The 14,207-nt window shown below is 28.6% G+C and overlaps 1 protein-coding gene across 1 annotated transcript; it reads left to right on the top strand.

The window, feature by feature from the left end:
- The first annotated feature begins 3,049 nt into the window (after window positions 1-3,049).
- LOC139484383 (uncharacterized) lies at window positions 3,050-6,835 on the top strand. The gene has a single exon (XM_071268119.1). The coding sequence runs from the start codon at window positions 3,050-3,052 to the stop codon at window positions 6,833-6,835; it is 3,786 nt and encodes a 1,261-aa protein (XP_071124220.1).
- The last annotated feature ends 7,372 nt before the right edge of the window (window positions 6,836-14,207 follow it).

Here is a 14,207-nt window from a genome sequence, read left to right as displayed (position 1 = left end):
TAACAAATTTAATCCTTAAAAATGTCGGCATACGGAAACAAATTAAATCCTTACAGAAAAATAAGAGAACCCCGTGGTGTGAAAGGTATTCGTCAAAGTGTATCAATAACAAATAATCCTTCAACTATTGATCAAAATCAACAGCTATTAGTGAGATTCCCCAATCTAAGCAATAATGATGTTATTGTTCCTGGAACAACCAGATTGGCATTTGAAATAGAACTCACATCTACAGACGACAATGCAACTATATATCAAAACATAGGAAGAACAATAGTTAAAAAAACAACAATTCGTATAAGTGGAAATGAAATTATGTCAATTGATGATAGTGATATTTATCATTGTTATGTTGATTTATGGAAATCTACATCTGAACGTTTAAATATGGCATACCAAGGTATTGGTGAAACAAACATGTTAAAACACAGAGTTGGTGCGGATGATAAAGCATCAGACACAGGCGATGAAGCAATTGCAACTGCATATGGTGCAAGATTTTGTATCCCACTTGATTTTGAACTATTAGAAACTCATATGCCTTTTTATCAAGCAGGTCTTGGTGATAGACTTGAATATGAACTTACATTTAATAATTATAGCAATGTTATTAAATCAACAGATACATCTGCAAGTTATACAATCAAAAACATTTGTTTAGAATTTGATATGGTTACTGATGCAGAATTAGCAAGACAGATAAGACAACAAGTTAATGGTAAGATGGTTATTTTGTACGATAGAATACTAAGACATAGAAAAATAACCAAAAACAAATCTGATACATTGTGGAATATAAATTTAAATGTTCCAGCTAGAAGTATGAAAGGAATTCTAATGTTGTTCGAAGATCCTGAAAGAACAAGTACCGAAACTTATTATAATCCTAACATAACAAAAGTAGAAATGACAATAGAAGGTGTTCCAAATCAACTATACAGTCAAGGAATGAAAGCATATCAACAATGGGATGAAATAAATAAATTCTTTGCTTTAAATTCAAAAAGAAATAAAACAACAGAAGAAGTTTTAAAGGATTTAAATTTATCCTATACAACATTAGAAAAATATCTTACAACTAATTATGCATTATGGTTAGATTTACGTTCAACAGATGACAACTCATTACACGGTTCAGGTAGAAGAATTGAAAATGCTTCTGAAGGTATTACTATCCAAATAACTAAAACAGCAGGAGCAAATAAATTAATAAATGTTTATCTGTTTGTTATACAAGATGCACAAATTAATTTTGAAGATGGAAGATTTAAAGAAGTTAATTACTAGGAATTACTGTCTTGACGAACAAGTTCTGTTATCCTATTCTGTTCAGAAATTAAATCACTTCTCTTTATTTCCAATATAGTCTTTTCTTCATTCTCACAGGTTCTTTTTGTTATGAATTTTTTAAGCTTAGTCTTTGCACTAACTTTTTGTCTTGTTAATCGAAGCCAAATCCGTCTCTTGTTTCTGTCACCAAAATCTTCCTTAGTTTTATTTATTCTCTCGGTTAAATATTCAATGTCCTTTTTTATGCCGTTTATCTCCATATCTTGTAAATTTATCGTATTATTACGTTTCACTAATAATGTTTCAAGTTTTTCTAATTCATCCGACACTTTAACTAAATAACATCTTCTCAATTCAGATTCCATTTTGAAGTTACTGTAGCAATATTAAATGGCAAATTTAATTAAAAACCGCACTTTGTTACCTGTAAATATTTACAATGATCGATTTAGTTTATTTAAAAGTCATATCCTATTGAATTAAATATAAACAGTTTGCTTGGATACAGTAAACATCTCCTTAGTTACAATGAACACTTACTTAGTTACAGTAAACAACTCCTTAGATGCAGTAAACAACTCCTTAGATGCAGTAAATACTTACTTAACTACAGGTTATTGTAAATTTTACCTGAGAATTTTGTTTACAACTATTAAACTTTTACTGACGCAGTTAATTAGTTTGATGCATTATTTAACAAACGAATTCAAGTATGTTTCTTACATTTTGTCGATATTATTGAATTTGTTCTTTTATTAATATATATAATATTACAATTGACTGTAGTTAGATTTAAATATCAAATTCACAACGTTTCAACTATTCAAACCAGTAATTACTGTTTGCTATACAAAACAGACATTTAAGATTTAATGGATTTATTCAATGGATTTTAAATCTACCTAGAGATCTAAAACTTAGTCAAAAGTAATTCTTGTTCATAGAAAGCACCTGTTATTTCTTCGCCTTTTAAATCAATTATTTTATAAGTAAAAGGAATTGTATTTAAAACTTTTTCAATTACAAATATTTCTTTTCTCCAACGAGTAGTATAACCCTTTTCAAATTTACCTTTTTTTTTTGTTATTCTTACTCTAGTACCTGCTTCGAATTTAGGTTTTTTAATTTTCTCTTCCTTTTCTGGATATAAATTCTTATACACTGTTAATTCATTTTTTAATTTTCTTGCTTGAACAGGTGTCATTTTAATTGAAGAATGTACTGTATTATTATAATTTTTAACTAATTTATCTAGTATATCATAATATTTAAAAGTTTCATTAGCAGTAAAGTATTTATACATATGTTGTTTCATTGTTCCTATCCAGCGTTCCACTACACTGGATTTTTCTTCATTCTCAGTTGAATATAACTTTATGTTATTATCTTTTAACAATTCTTTTACTTGTCGATTATAAAATTCAGATCCTTTATCTGACCAAATATATATTGGTTTTCTTTCTTTAAATAATGTTTTAAATGCTTCACTTACTGCTACTCCTGTTTTATTTTTCAATGGAATCAACCAACCATATTTACTAAAAATATCTATAACTGCTAATAAATATTTATAGTGTTTATTTTGTTTTGAATATTGTTGTATATCTATCAAATCAACTGCCCATGTTTGATCTATTGAATTAACATAAACACGTCTTTTAGGAAAAGATTTTATAACTCTATGATGTAATTCATCTGCTAATTTATTTGTTAGATTTGTTTTAGACATTTTTAAGTAACTAAAATGTTTTCTTAAAAAATGGAGGCAAAAAAGGATAAAATTTTATCCAAGCGAGGAGATTCATATAAACTTGTTTTGACAAAAGAATATAAACATAAAGCAAGTATTTATGTATTTAATTATAAAATTAGTCTAAAGGATGAAAAACAAGAAACATTTACAAATGCTTTTGAACACATGGTAGACTATTCCATAAAAGATTACCCTAATGGAAGAATTAAAATAGTACCTATTCATGAAATCATAATTACTAAACATAAAAGCTGGCCTATAAGAACATATAATACAGTTAAAAAGTTATTCATGGATCAAATGGAAAGATTATTAAATAGTGCTGAAGAATTAAATTTAGAAGAAGTTATTTTTGAAGTTACTGTTATCCCTAATAGAAAAGGAAAAGGTAAAGCTTTAAAAATATTAGATGTCATAAATAAAAGAAGTATTATCAAAATAAAAAATGATGATACAATATGTTTATCAAGGGCAATTGTAACTTCTTTAGCTTCAAACAAGTTGTTAGAAAATTTTACAAACTCACAATTAAAACACATTAAAGAGGGTAGACCATTACAAAAAAGAGTTGCTGAAGATTTACATGAACAATCAGGAGTAGAAATAAAAGAAGAAGGTAATAATTTAGATGATTTAAAAGCTTTTGAAAATTATCTTAATATTAGGATAATTGTTTTTACATCAAATAGTACAGAATATATTGTATATAATGGTAATGAAGAATATAATGAACAAATATATTTATATTATCATGATGAACACTTTGACACTATAACAAATATAACAGGATTTTTAGCTAAACGTAGGTTTTGTAAAGTATGTTTAATTGGTTATACTGAACAACATACATGCAAAGATAACACAGTAACAACTATCAGAAAACAACATATTTGTGATAAATGTAACAAAACATATACAGGCAAAAATCACAAATGTGGTGAAAAAATATGTTTAATTTGTTATGAAAAATACACGGAAAGTAATGAAGAACACTTATGTTATATGAAACCATCAGTACCAAAACAAGTAAAAAATAATAAATATATATATTTTGATTTTGAAGCAAATCAAGAAACAGGAATACATATAATGAATTTTTGTATAGCTTACGATTTAGAAAATATTTATTGTTTTAAAAATAACTATGTAAAAGTATTTAAATGTGATTTCAATATTGATAATTTAAACTTGTTAGAATTAGACATAGATGATTGTTTTAGTGATGTAGAAAAAATTCCCTTTAGGGAATATGAAACCCCTATAGGAAATTCTGTAATAGACAACTTTTGTAAATATTTCATAAGAGACAAATTTAAAGACTACACTTTTATTTCACATTATGGAAAAGGTTATGATATGCAACCGATTTTAGGATGGATAATAAAAAATAAAATTGAACATAGTATTATTTCTTCAGGATTAAAATTAACATTTATAGTTATTAAAGGAATAAATTTAAGATTCATAGATTCTATAAATTTTACATTATGTGGATTAGCTGCTTTCCCAAAAACATTTGGATTTGTGGGTAACAAAGGTTATTTTCCACATTATTTTAATACAACAGAGAATCAAAAATATAAGGGAATTTATCCTAATAAAGAATATTTTGGTTATAATACTATGACAATTAAAAATAAAGAATTATTTGATGAATGGTATAATAAAGTTAAAGAAAAAGAATTTAAATTCAATAAAGAAATATTGTATTATTGTCTATTGGATGTTTTAATTCTTGCCAAAGGTTGTACCTTATATAGAAAATTATTTTTAAATATAACCAATAATTGTATCGATCCATTTCAATATATTACAATTGCTCAATGTTGTACAAAAATATTTAAAACATTAATGTTGACAAATGAAACAATTGGAATTCACAAAAAGATGACAATTAAAGAAGTACATTCACAAAAATCAATACAATGGTTAGAGTATATTTCTTTAGAATATAATATAATGATTCAACATGCTAAAAGAGGAGGTGAAAAGAAATTATTCATTAATAATAAATGTTATAAAGTCGATGGTTATTATTATGATAGAGAAAATAAAATGCGTAATGTTTATGAATTTTTTGGATGTTATTGGCATGGATGTCCAAAATGTTATAGTCCTGAAGAAATATGCAAAAAAGATAGAAATAAAAAAACTATGAAAGAGTTATATAATGAAACTAAAGAAAGACTTAAAATTATTAAAGATAATCTAAAACCAAATGTAAAAATTCATACAATATGGGAATGTGAGTTTGATCAACAAAAATATCCTGAAGTTGATCCACATTTAAAACCTATTGATAAAAGAGATGCATTTTATGGAGGAAGAACAGAAACTATTCAATTATACAATAATCTTTCTGATTTAAAAGGTAGATATGTAGATTTTTGTTCTCTGTATCCATCAGTAAATAAATATTGTAAATATCCTATAGGACATCCTATTACATATACAGATATTTCTGTAGATGATTATATAAAAAATAATTATTTCGGAATAATGAAATGTAAAATATTACCACCTAAAGGATTGTATCACCCTGTTTTACCTTATAAACAATCAACTAGTGATAATACACATAAATTACTTTTTGGATTATGTAGAACATGTATGAATAAAATATCTTTTAAATGTAAACACATAGATGCGTCAAGCGATCCTACTTTAAATAAACATGATAAAATACATGAAATAAAAAGATGTAAAGAATGTAAAAATATTAAAAATGAAAAATGTATACATTCTGATGAGGAAAGAGTTATAGTAGGTACATGGTCTACAATAGAAATAGATAAAGCAATAGAAAAAGGTTATAAATTACAAAAAATATATGAACTAGAACATTTTGAAAAAACATCAACAGATATATTTAAACTTTATGTAGATACGTTTATGAAATATAAACAAGAAGCTTCAGGATGTAAATGTGATCCTAAATATTGTAAAAATGATTGTAAAAACGATAAAGAATGTAAAACAAAAATACAATACATTATAGATAATACTGCTTATGATCTAGATATTGACAAAGTTAAGTACAATTCAGGATTAAGATTTATAGCTAAAATATGTTTAAATAATTTATGGGGACATTTTGGTATGAGAGATAATTTTACACAAAAAGAATATTGTTTTACTTTAGAACATATAACTAAAATAGTATTTAATGAAAAATATAAAGATATAAGTACTATGATATTAGATGAAGATATTGTTTTAACAGAATATAAAAATAAAGAAGAATACTCTAAACCTAATCCAAGTGTAAATGTTTATATAGCTTTGTTTACAACAGCACATGCTAGATTAAAATTATACGAACTATTGGATATTCTACAAGAAAGAGTTTTATACATGGATACAGATTCTTGTATTTATAATGATGATGGTTCTGAAGCTTGTAAAAAGATAGAAAGTATGATGGGAAATAAATTAGGAGATTTAACAGATGAAATTGTTTCAAAACATAACGCTAATCATATAAAACAATTTATATCTGCTGGTCCAAAAGATTATTCTATGAAACTAGATACAGAAAAACTAGTTAGCTGTTGTAAAGGTTTTAGATTAAATGCTGAAGTAGAAAAAAAGATTACATTAGATAAAAAAATAAAAATAGTTACTGATGAAAATGAAAAATATGAAACTGTTAAATATAATAATATAAAAGTAGGAAAAGATCATCAACTTAAATCAGTTAAACAAGTTAAAGCTTATGATTATATGTTTGATAAAAGAATGGTATATTGTGAAAATGAAAATTTAATTAGAAGTTTTCCTTATGGATATTAAAAAATATATAATTTAAATTTTCATTTTAAAAAATAAAAGACTAAAAAATGATTGAAGCTTATACTGAGAAAGATGATCCTGACGCTAAAGTTATATTAGGAAGAATAATGTTATCAAATTATCAGATATGTTGTTTAAGAGATGATGGAGAATGTCCTTTAACTTCAAAACAAATGGAAGTAATGGAAAAGTTTGAGGGTAAAAAGTTATCTAAGTTTCCTCCTGGTTGGGATGCTTTTATTAGACCAGATAAAGTTTATGAATATGTTTTTGAAAAACCATGTCCTGAAATTTAATTTTTTATTTTATTTTATTATTTCTCTATACCCCTAAAAACAGAAAAAGTACAGGAATAGTACATACTTTTTTCTGCAATTTTGCTGTTTTTACCAGGAAAAGTACAGAAATTAGGGATTCTAAATTGTATTTATTTTTTATTTTAATTTCCAAACAATAAAACCAGTTAATGTCATACCACCAACAACAAATGCAATCTCTCTATTTTTCTGGTCTTCTGATGGAGTATAAAAATCACTTAATGTAGGTTTAGGTGATAATGAAGTAATTTTTTTATTCGTGACACGATAGTATAGTTTCATTGCCTGGTCAACATCATCAAAAGTCTGAACCGCATGATGTTCCTTTTGTAATTGTTCATTTATAAAATCTAATTTTTGTATTCTTTTTTTATTCCATTCTGCTTGTGCTTTTTCTAATTTTTCTATAGCTTTATCATGTCTTATTTTCTCTTCATTTGCATTACTACCCATATGTGAAAATAAATAATTACTCCCTGAAAATGCAAAAGCATTTGTTATTGCCCCACCAAGCATCATTGTTAAAGCACTTGCCATTTTATAAAAACAAAAATTACTTCATAATATCAGCAGGTATAATACCTTGCTTAATCAACATATCTTTTGTTGCCATCGCAAGTAATATATCAATGGATAACATTACAACATCATTCATATTAAAATCCACTTTTGGTGCTGGCCTCCTTAATACCTTTTTACCTATTTCTGCATATCCAACTGTTAACAATGTTTCCACTCCAGCATGATATAACATATTTGCTATTTGTTTTCCGTCTTTTTGAGTTGTCATTTTAATGTACTAAATTTAATTAAATTCAAAAGGATCAATTTCTTTCTTTTGTTTTTCTGGTTTTGTTATTTCCTTACCCACCACGATTTCTTTAATCATTCTTTCTGGTTTCTTACTTTGGTTGTAAAAAAACAATCCCAATCCAACAATACTTATAGAAAAAAGTACAAATGTATAATCAACTAGGGAACTGGAGTGTTTCTCAACAGAAGGAATATGTTCGTTTGATTCATAATCTGTTTCTGTATCAGAATCTTTTGTTATTTGTTTGATTTTTGAATTTTCTTTTTTTAATTTTTCTACTTCTTTTTTTCTCAATTCTGCATTTCTTATTCTTACTTCTGCACCTTTCTTACCAGCAGCTACTCTTTTTGGGTCTTTTGGTTTGGGTTTTTTAAATACTTCTATTTGTTCAGGATTTTCATTCATCATTTTTTATGTCATTTTTTTCATCTTTTTTTTGGAAATCGAGCGAAGCGAGTGGTTCGATATGTCTTGCTGTTGTTAATATTGCAGTAAAAGGAGCAAGATACATTCCATATCTATAGTACAGTTCACAACATGTATTAGTTAAAGCATTATTGATAAAAGGATCTTCCTCTAAGTCTTGTATCAAAATTGGTGGATTAACAACTTTGAAAAACTTTGATACACCCATGACATATAAATTTATAAAAGAGTTTCCTAATGTCTTGGTCATACTAGCTCCCAATCTTGCTTCATATTTACAGTATAGTTTGTTTATTTGTTCTGTTGTCATTTTATCAATATCTGACAGTTGTAATTCTTTACCCAGATATTGTTTACTACTCCCACCAGCAACAACAGCTGATAATCTTTCGCGTTTTTTTTCTTGAAGGGAACCATTCACTTCGCTCGCTTCATCATCAATATTTATGTTTTCCACAATTTGCTCGCTTAATAATTCTTCAGCATTCATTTTATACGTTTCAAAAAACGGATATAATTTATTTTTAACTTTAAAAAAATTAAATACAACATATCCAACCAATGATAAGACTGCAGTGTTTGTTACAATTGTTAGTATTTCCAACAGCATTGCTTTTTTTATTGCTTATTTTTGGTTAAATTACTTAAGAATTACTTATTTTGGTTAAATTACTTAAGAATTACTTAAGCATTACTTAAGCATTATTTTGCTTATTTTGGTTAAATTACTTAAGAATTACTTATTTTGGTTAAATTACTTAAGAATTACTTAAGCATTACTTAAGAATTACTTAAGCATTACTTAAGCATTACTTAAGCATTACTTGAGAATTGCTAAAAAAATTAATTAAGTAACCAATAATCAGTAGGTTGATCTGTCTTTAATATTAATTTACGATGTTTCTTTTTTTTAAGTTCTTCCTTTATTCTTTGTCTTTCTTCCAAAGTAGGAATAACATCATTTTCTCTTAGACAATTATCAAAACTATCTCTATCTTTTGTGTAGAACATGCATAACCATTTTGTTTGTTCTCTTAAATCTTTTAAAACAGAGTTGTATCTCTGTGAAATGACCCACACTGATTGTTCCGCATGTCTTCCTGAAAATGCAAGCTCGGACAGCATATCTTTTTTCTTTGTTAGTTCTTTTGTTGCACTGCAGTCATCAATGATATATAATGTTGGATGACCAGCATATTTTTTAAAGAACATTCTTAGTAGTTCTTGTAGCTTCTCTTCTTCATAAAGGGAACCGTTCGCTTCTCTCACTTCAACAATAGGATTAACAATTATTAGATTTTTTGTTTTTGGTTTTCTAACATCATCAATCCATTCACGATTTTTGTATGCTTTGTTCCATTGGATGGTTGGACAAAGTATGACTATATATTTGAACACTTCACTATATTCTTTTTCTAATAAATCAAGAACAAACTCTGTTTTTCCACATCCTGTTTGTCCACATATAATAGCACAATGGGGATATTTTGGTAATTCATAAAGGGAATCGTTCGCTTCCATTTTTTAAGGGGAACAGTTCGCTTCCATTTTTTAAGGATAACCGGAGTGTATCTCGCTCCGCTCGCTTGCTTTTCCTTCATTTTTAAAAGTAAAAATTGATTTTTTTTTTTTTCTCTTAAATCCCACAGAATTCTTTCTCTGTCAGTTCTCCCGGTTTTTTTGGGAGTAAGAAAATTTGGTGTTTTTGGGGTGTTTTTTTGCTTTTTTTTTATGAAAATTTAGGGCTCTTTTACTTGAAATGAGGGTAATTTTTTGGGGGTCAATTTATTTATTTTTTTGGAGGGGGGGCGCTGGAGTCGTTCAAGTACTATACTACTCCCCTTAGGGGAAAAAATGAGTTTTATAAAAAAAACCCAGGATTAAGGTTTTGGTGTGCTCTTTACAAAAAAAAATTTTTATTTTTTTTATGGGGGGTATAAATACAAAGTGTGTTTTTTTTCTTCTTAATTTTGAAGTTAAAAATCACACAAAAATGTTGGTAAAATTTTTATTTTGGATGTTAAAAGGGTTTTTTTTCTTTAAAATGGGGGGGTCAAAAATTGAAGATATTTTTTTTTTTTTTGTGGGGGGGCTAAAGGAGTGGTATATTGTGTATCATAAGTAATTAGTGTATGTCCTAATCAGTGATTATTTTCATGGTAGAAATAATAAATTTTACTAACAAAACAATATTTATTTATTAAATGCATGATAAATAAGCTACTGAACTTCCTTGTGACTAGGCCTTTTTAATGAGATACCATTTAACTTAATTTCAGAAAAAGGCACCAGACGCAGTCAGCTACCAGCATCAGTTGTCCAACACCAAGCTCCTACAACAGACCTACATGCATCAGAAGAGCTCTCTGAAATCTCATCTGTAATCACTAGCCAGCCAGCAGTGTCTAGTAATCCCTTTAATAACTTCAGTCCTTTGTAACAACCAGTCATCAATCATCATTTAATCCCTTTATTAATACTAGTCAGCCTTCAAATTCATCAAATCCCTTCGCTTCACTGAACCAGTCAACAACAAATCCATTTGAAACAACAGATAGTCCAGTCAACAAATAGCCCATTAGTAGTCAGTCACCAAACATTTAACTATCCAGAGCCAATAACTCCTATTTGTTCAACGCCAATGACTTTTGACACACCAGAGAGACCACTTCATCGTAAACCTATTCAAGACAGAAAACTAGATGGCATATTTCAACGACTCTCCACACTAGAGAAAAACCAGACCGATATTAAGAACAACCAGCAAGTGATCATGACAATGCTATCTACTACTATAAAACTTCTTCAGGGTAATTCTACTTCAACATGTTCACCTGCAAATCAGTCTTCAATCTACACATGCCATCCAGTGAATACAAATTCTGAAGCATACCCCTTCTATGATGTGCCCGAAATTTACAGAATCAACATGATTGATCTGAACTACATGTCTAAGCACAGCAACTGTCCTGGCCATCTTGCAACCAAACTTGTAGATCGTTTGGTTCCTGAAGTTTTTACAACAGAACAACTACGCCTTCAGTATTCCTATCACGGTGGGGGAAATGCAACAAGTCTGAACTGCCCCATGACCGAAAGTGTATAATGCAAGGATACATTCTACATTTCTATCATTCCCTTTCCGACCCTAGAGTGTGGAAAGATGCTATCGTACCAAGGATAAATGCGTTCTTAAGAAGACCTGCTAAACAGTCGGTATAGATCACACTTCAATCATCTTGCCTCATGAACAATATTGAAGTATCACATCTTTCATGAACATTTATTGCAGACAATATACATATTCTTTCAATGTATAATATATTTATTATTTTTATTCAATGTAAAAACATGTATATATATGACTTATTTATTTGATATTTATGCTATCAGCTTCATGAACAATTTGCATAATCTTTAATGATATAGGTTCAGAATGAATGCATGCTGATATAGTAATTGGTTTTCAATCTTTTTTTTTTAGTTTAAATAAATGAGATAAAATAAAATAATTAATTTAGAAGTGCACACTGAATTAACTGACATACGGTATAAAATACAATATATGTATGTATAAATTTATTTTCAGCAAGTTATAAGAGCCTTAATAGTACTGTACGTGTATATATGCTTGCTATTGATCATGAAATAGAAAACTATATTTTATTAAATGCATATGAAATATGTAATCATGATTGCTATGAATATGACATTATTTATAATTTGTTTTATCCCCAAGGGTGACTGGGGTTTAGAAATATGGTCACTTGGTCTTCTCCCGACCGGCAGTAAAACGCTTGCCGAAGTGGGGCGTCCGTTTGGCTGTGCGGGATGTATCAAGTTTGCAGTCACGTCCGGTCAGAAGGGGGACGTTAAATCCGATGCCTCGTGTAAAGAGAGTGCCACGCTCTTTGCACGTTAAGAACCCTTGCAACAACTCTTTTGAGGGGTCCGTAGGTGGCCTGTTGCAAGGCAAAATTTCTGTCCCTATCCAATATTCCCTCATTTTCCAGTGGCAGTCCAAATTTCCCTGACCATCATCCCAGATGGCCTCTATTATATCAACCTACCAATTGTATTTCTTGTGAATTTGTTCTCGTCCTGAATATGCATGAAATATTTGCCACTGGACGTTAAGCAACCAACAATCAATCAATCAATATAATTTGTTTTTGTTATCAGATATTTCAATGTCATTAAAATAAATATGTCAACAGATCAATTCGTATTTCTTTATCAATGTACTTTTCCAATAAACAATGGGTATATATTCATATGGTACAAACTGCAAGTTTTGAACTTTTTATCTCCCTTCTATATCACTATCAAAATAAGGAGATGTGGTGCGATTGCGAATGACAAAAAAAAAACACCAACGAAAGTAAAATGTAAAGTAGGTTGAAACAGTATGCATGATCATGTTCCACGGATGTTTAATTATGTAATAACCATGAAAGAAAATATCTGTATGTTAAATCAAAAATCAAAAAGAAACAGTACACTCGATATTTGTTCCAAACCAACCGTGACTTCATATAAAAAAAATTGCATTGGACCGATCTTTTAAAACAACGAGTCTCTTTCTCAACTCAGTACAGACGTACTTGTTAAAAATGGAGTTGTGCGTATGTTACGTATCATAATTTCCCGTGTTTGAAAAATAGGGCATACATTAAGATCAGAAAATGCATCACCCAACAATACCCAAAAGTTAACATGCAACATCAATACACATCCATTCAATTATTTACAATGTATCGTATGCAAATATGTCACGTGGCTACCACGTTTTAGATAATTCTGGTTCAGCTACGGAAGTATTCCTGATGTCGACATAATTCAGTACATGTCTGTTCTACATAGAAATGCTATAGATCAATGATACAAGTCGGTGACAAAACAAACAAAAACTTGGCAATACTGGAACTACTAAGCAATACCCAGGAACGTTTTTTTTTAATTCCATCACACTTTTCAGTGCCGATAGTTTCCGTTTATTTTTTAAAAAAGCACGTCCATTCTAAATATAACGTATGCATTTACCTGTGATATAGAAAACGGAGAAAAAAACATTTAATATTGGCGTTGTTTAGATTAACGTGAGAAAGATCGTTGAATAATATATAGACGTTTGGTTTATAAATATTGCTCTGAGAGAACATACCATATTAAACAGAAAGAAATACACAACTTAATGATATTTGAGCGCTGCATGGTTTTTTTTAATAATAAATATGATCAATGATAAAAATTAAATCAATCTGTACTTATTTAAAAGAAATATTCCGTATATTGAAAAAATATTTTAATTATATAAAAATTCGAATCTATTTAAATGGTTAAACGTCACATTGACAGATCAGAAAAACTTGAAGTCGATAAAAAGAAAAAAACTGACGATTATGAAACTTACAGATTTGTAATATTTTGTCTTCTTTCGAGACATGAGCACGAAGACCAGTGGAACCTGCTTCAAACTGTCTCCCTTTTTAATGAAGGCGTGGATGGACCATAGCTGAGCGAATGGGTCTTTCATTACTTTAAAGGTTCCATCACAAAACCATTTCTTTGCATATTTGGAAAAAAAGCTGTAACTGCCCGGGCGTGGAAAATAAGAAGTGACACTGGCCGTCTACTATGATGTCTTCCATCAAAAAGTTGTCACATTGGAGGTAATCTGAATCGAGCTGTATATAGAAAATTTGATTGAATTAGTAGAGTGTTAACATATTTATTTCAGAAAACCGTATCACAAATAAAAAATAAAAATAAAATAAAAAGGATAGCGAAACAAAGAGTTTGGTTAATCTGGCCT

The sequence above is a fragment of the Mytilus edulis genome, chromosome 8 (assembly GCF_963676685.1).
Source record: "Mytilus edulis chromosome 8, xbMytEdul2.2, whole genome shotgun sequence".
NCBI lineage: Eukaryota > Metazoa > Mollusca > Bivalvia > Mytilida > Mytilidae > Mytilus > Mytilus edulis.
The sequence above is the reverse complement of the archived record's forward strand: the minus strand, read 5'-3'. Positions and strand labels throughout refer to the sequence as shown.

What these genes read in the sequence shown, in the direction of transcription:
- LOC139484383 (XM_071268119.1), top strand. Translation starts at nt 3,050, where the DNA reads ATGGAGGCAAAAAAGGATAAAATTTTATCCAAGCGAGGAGATTCATAT.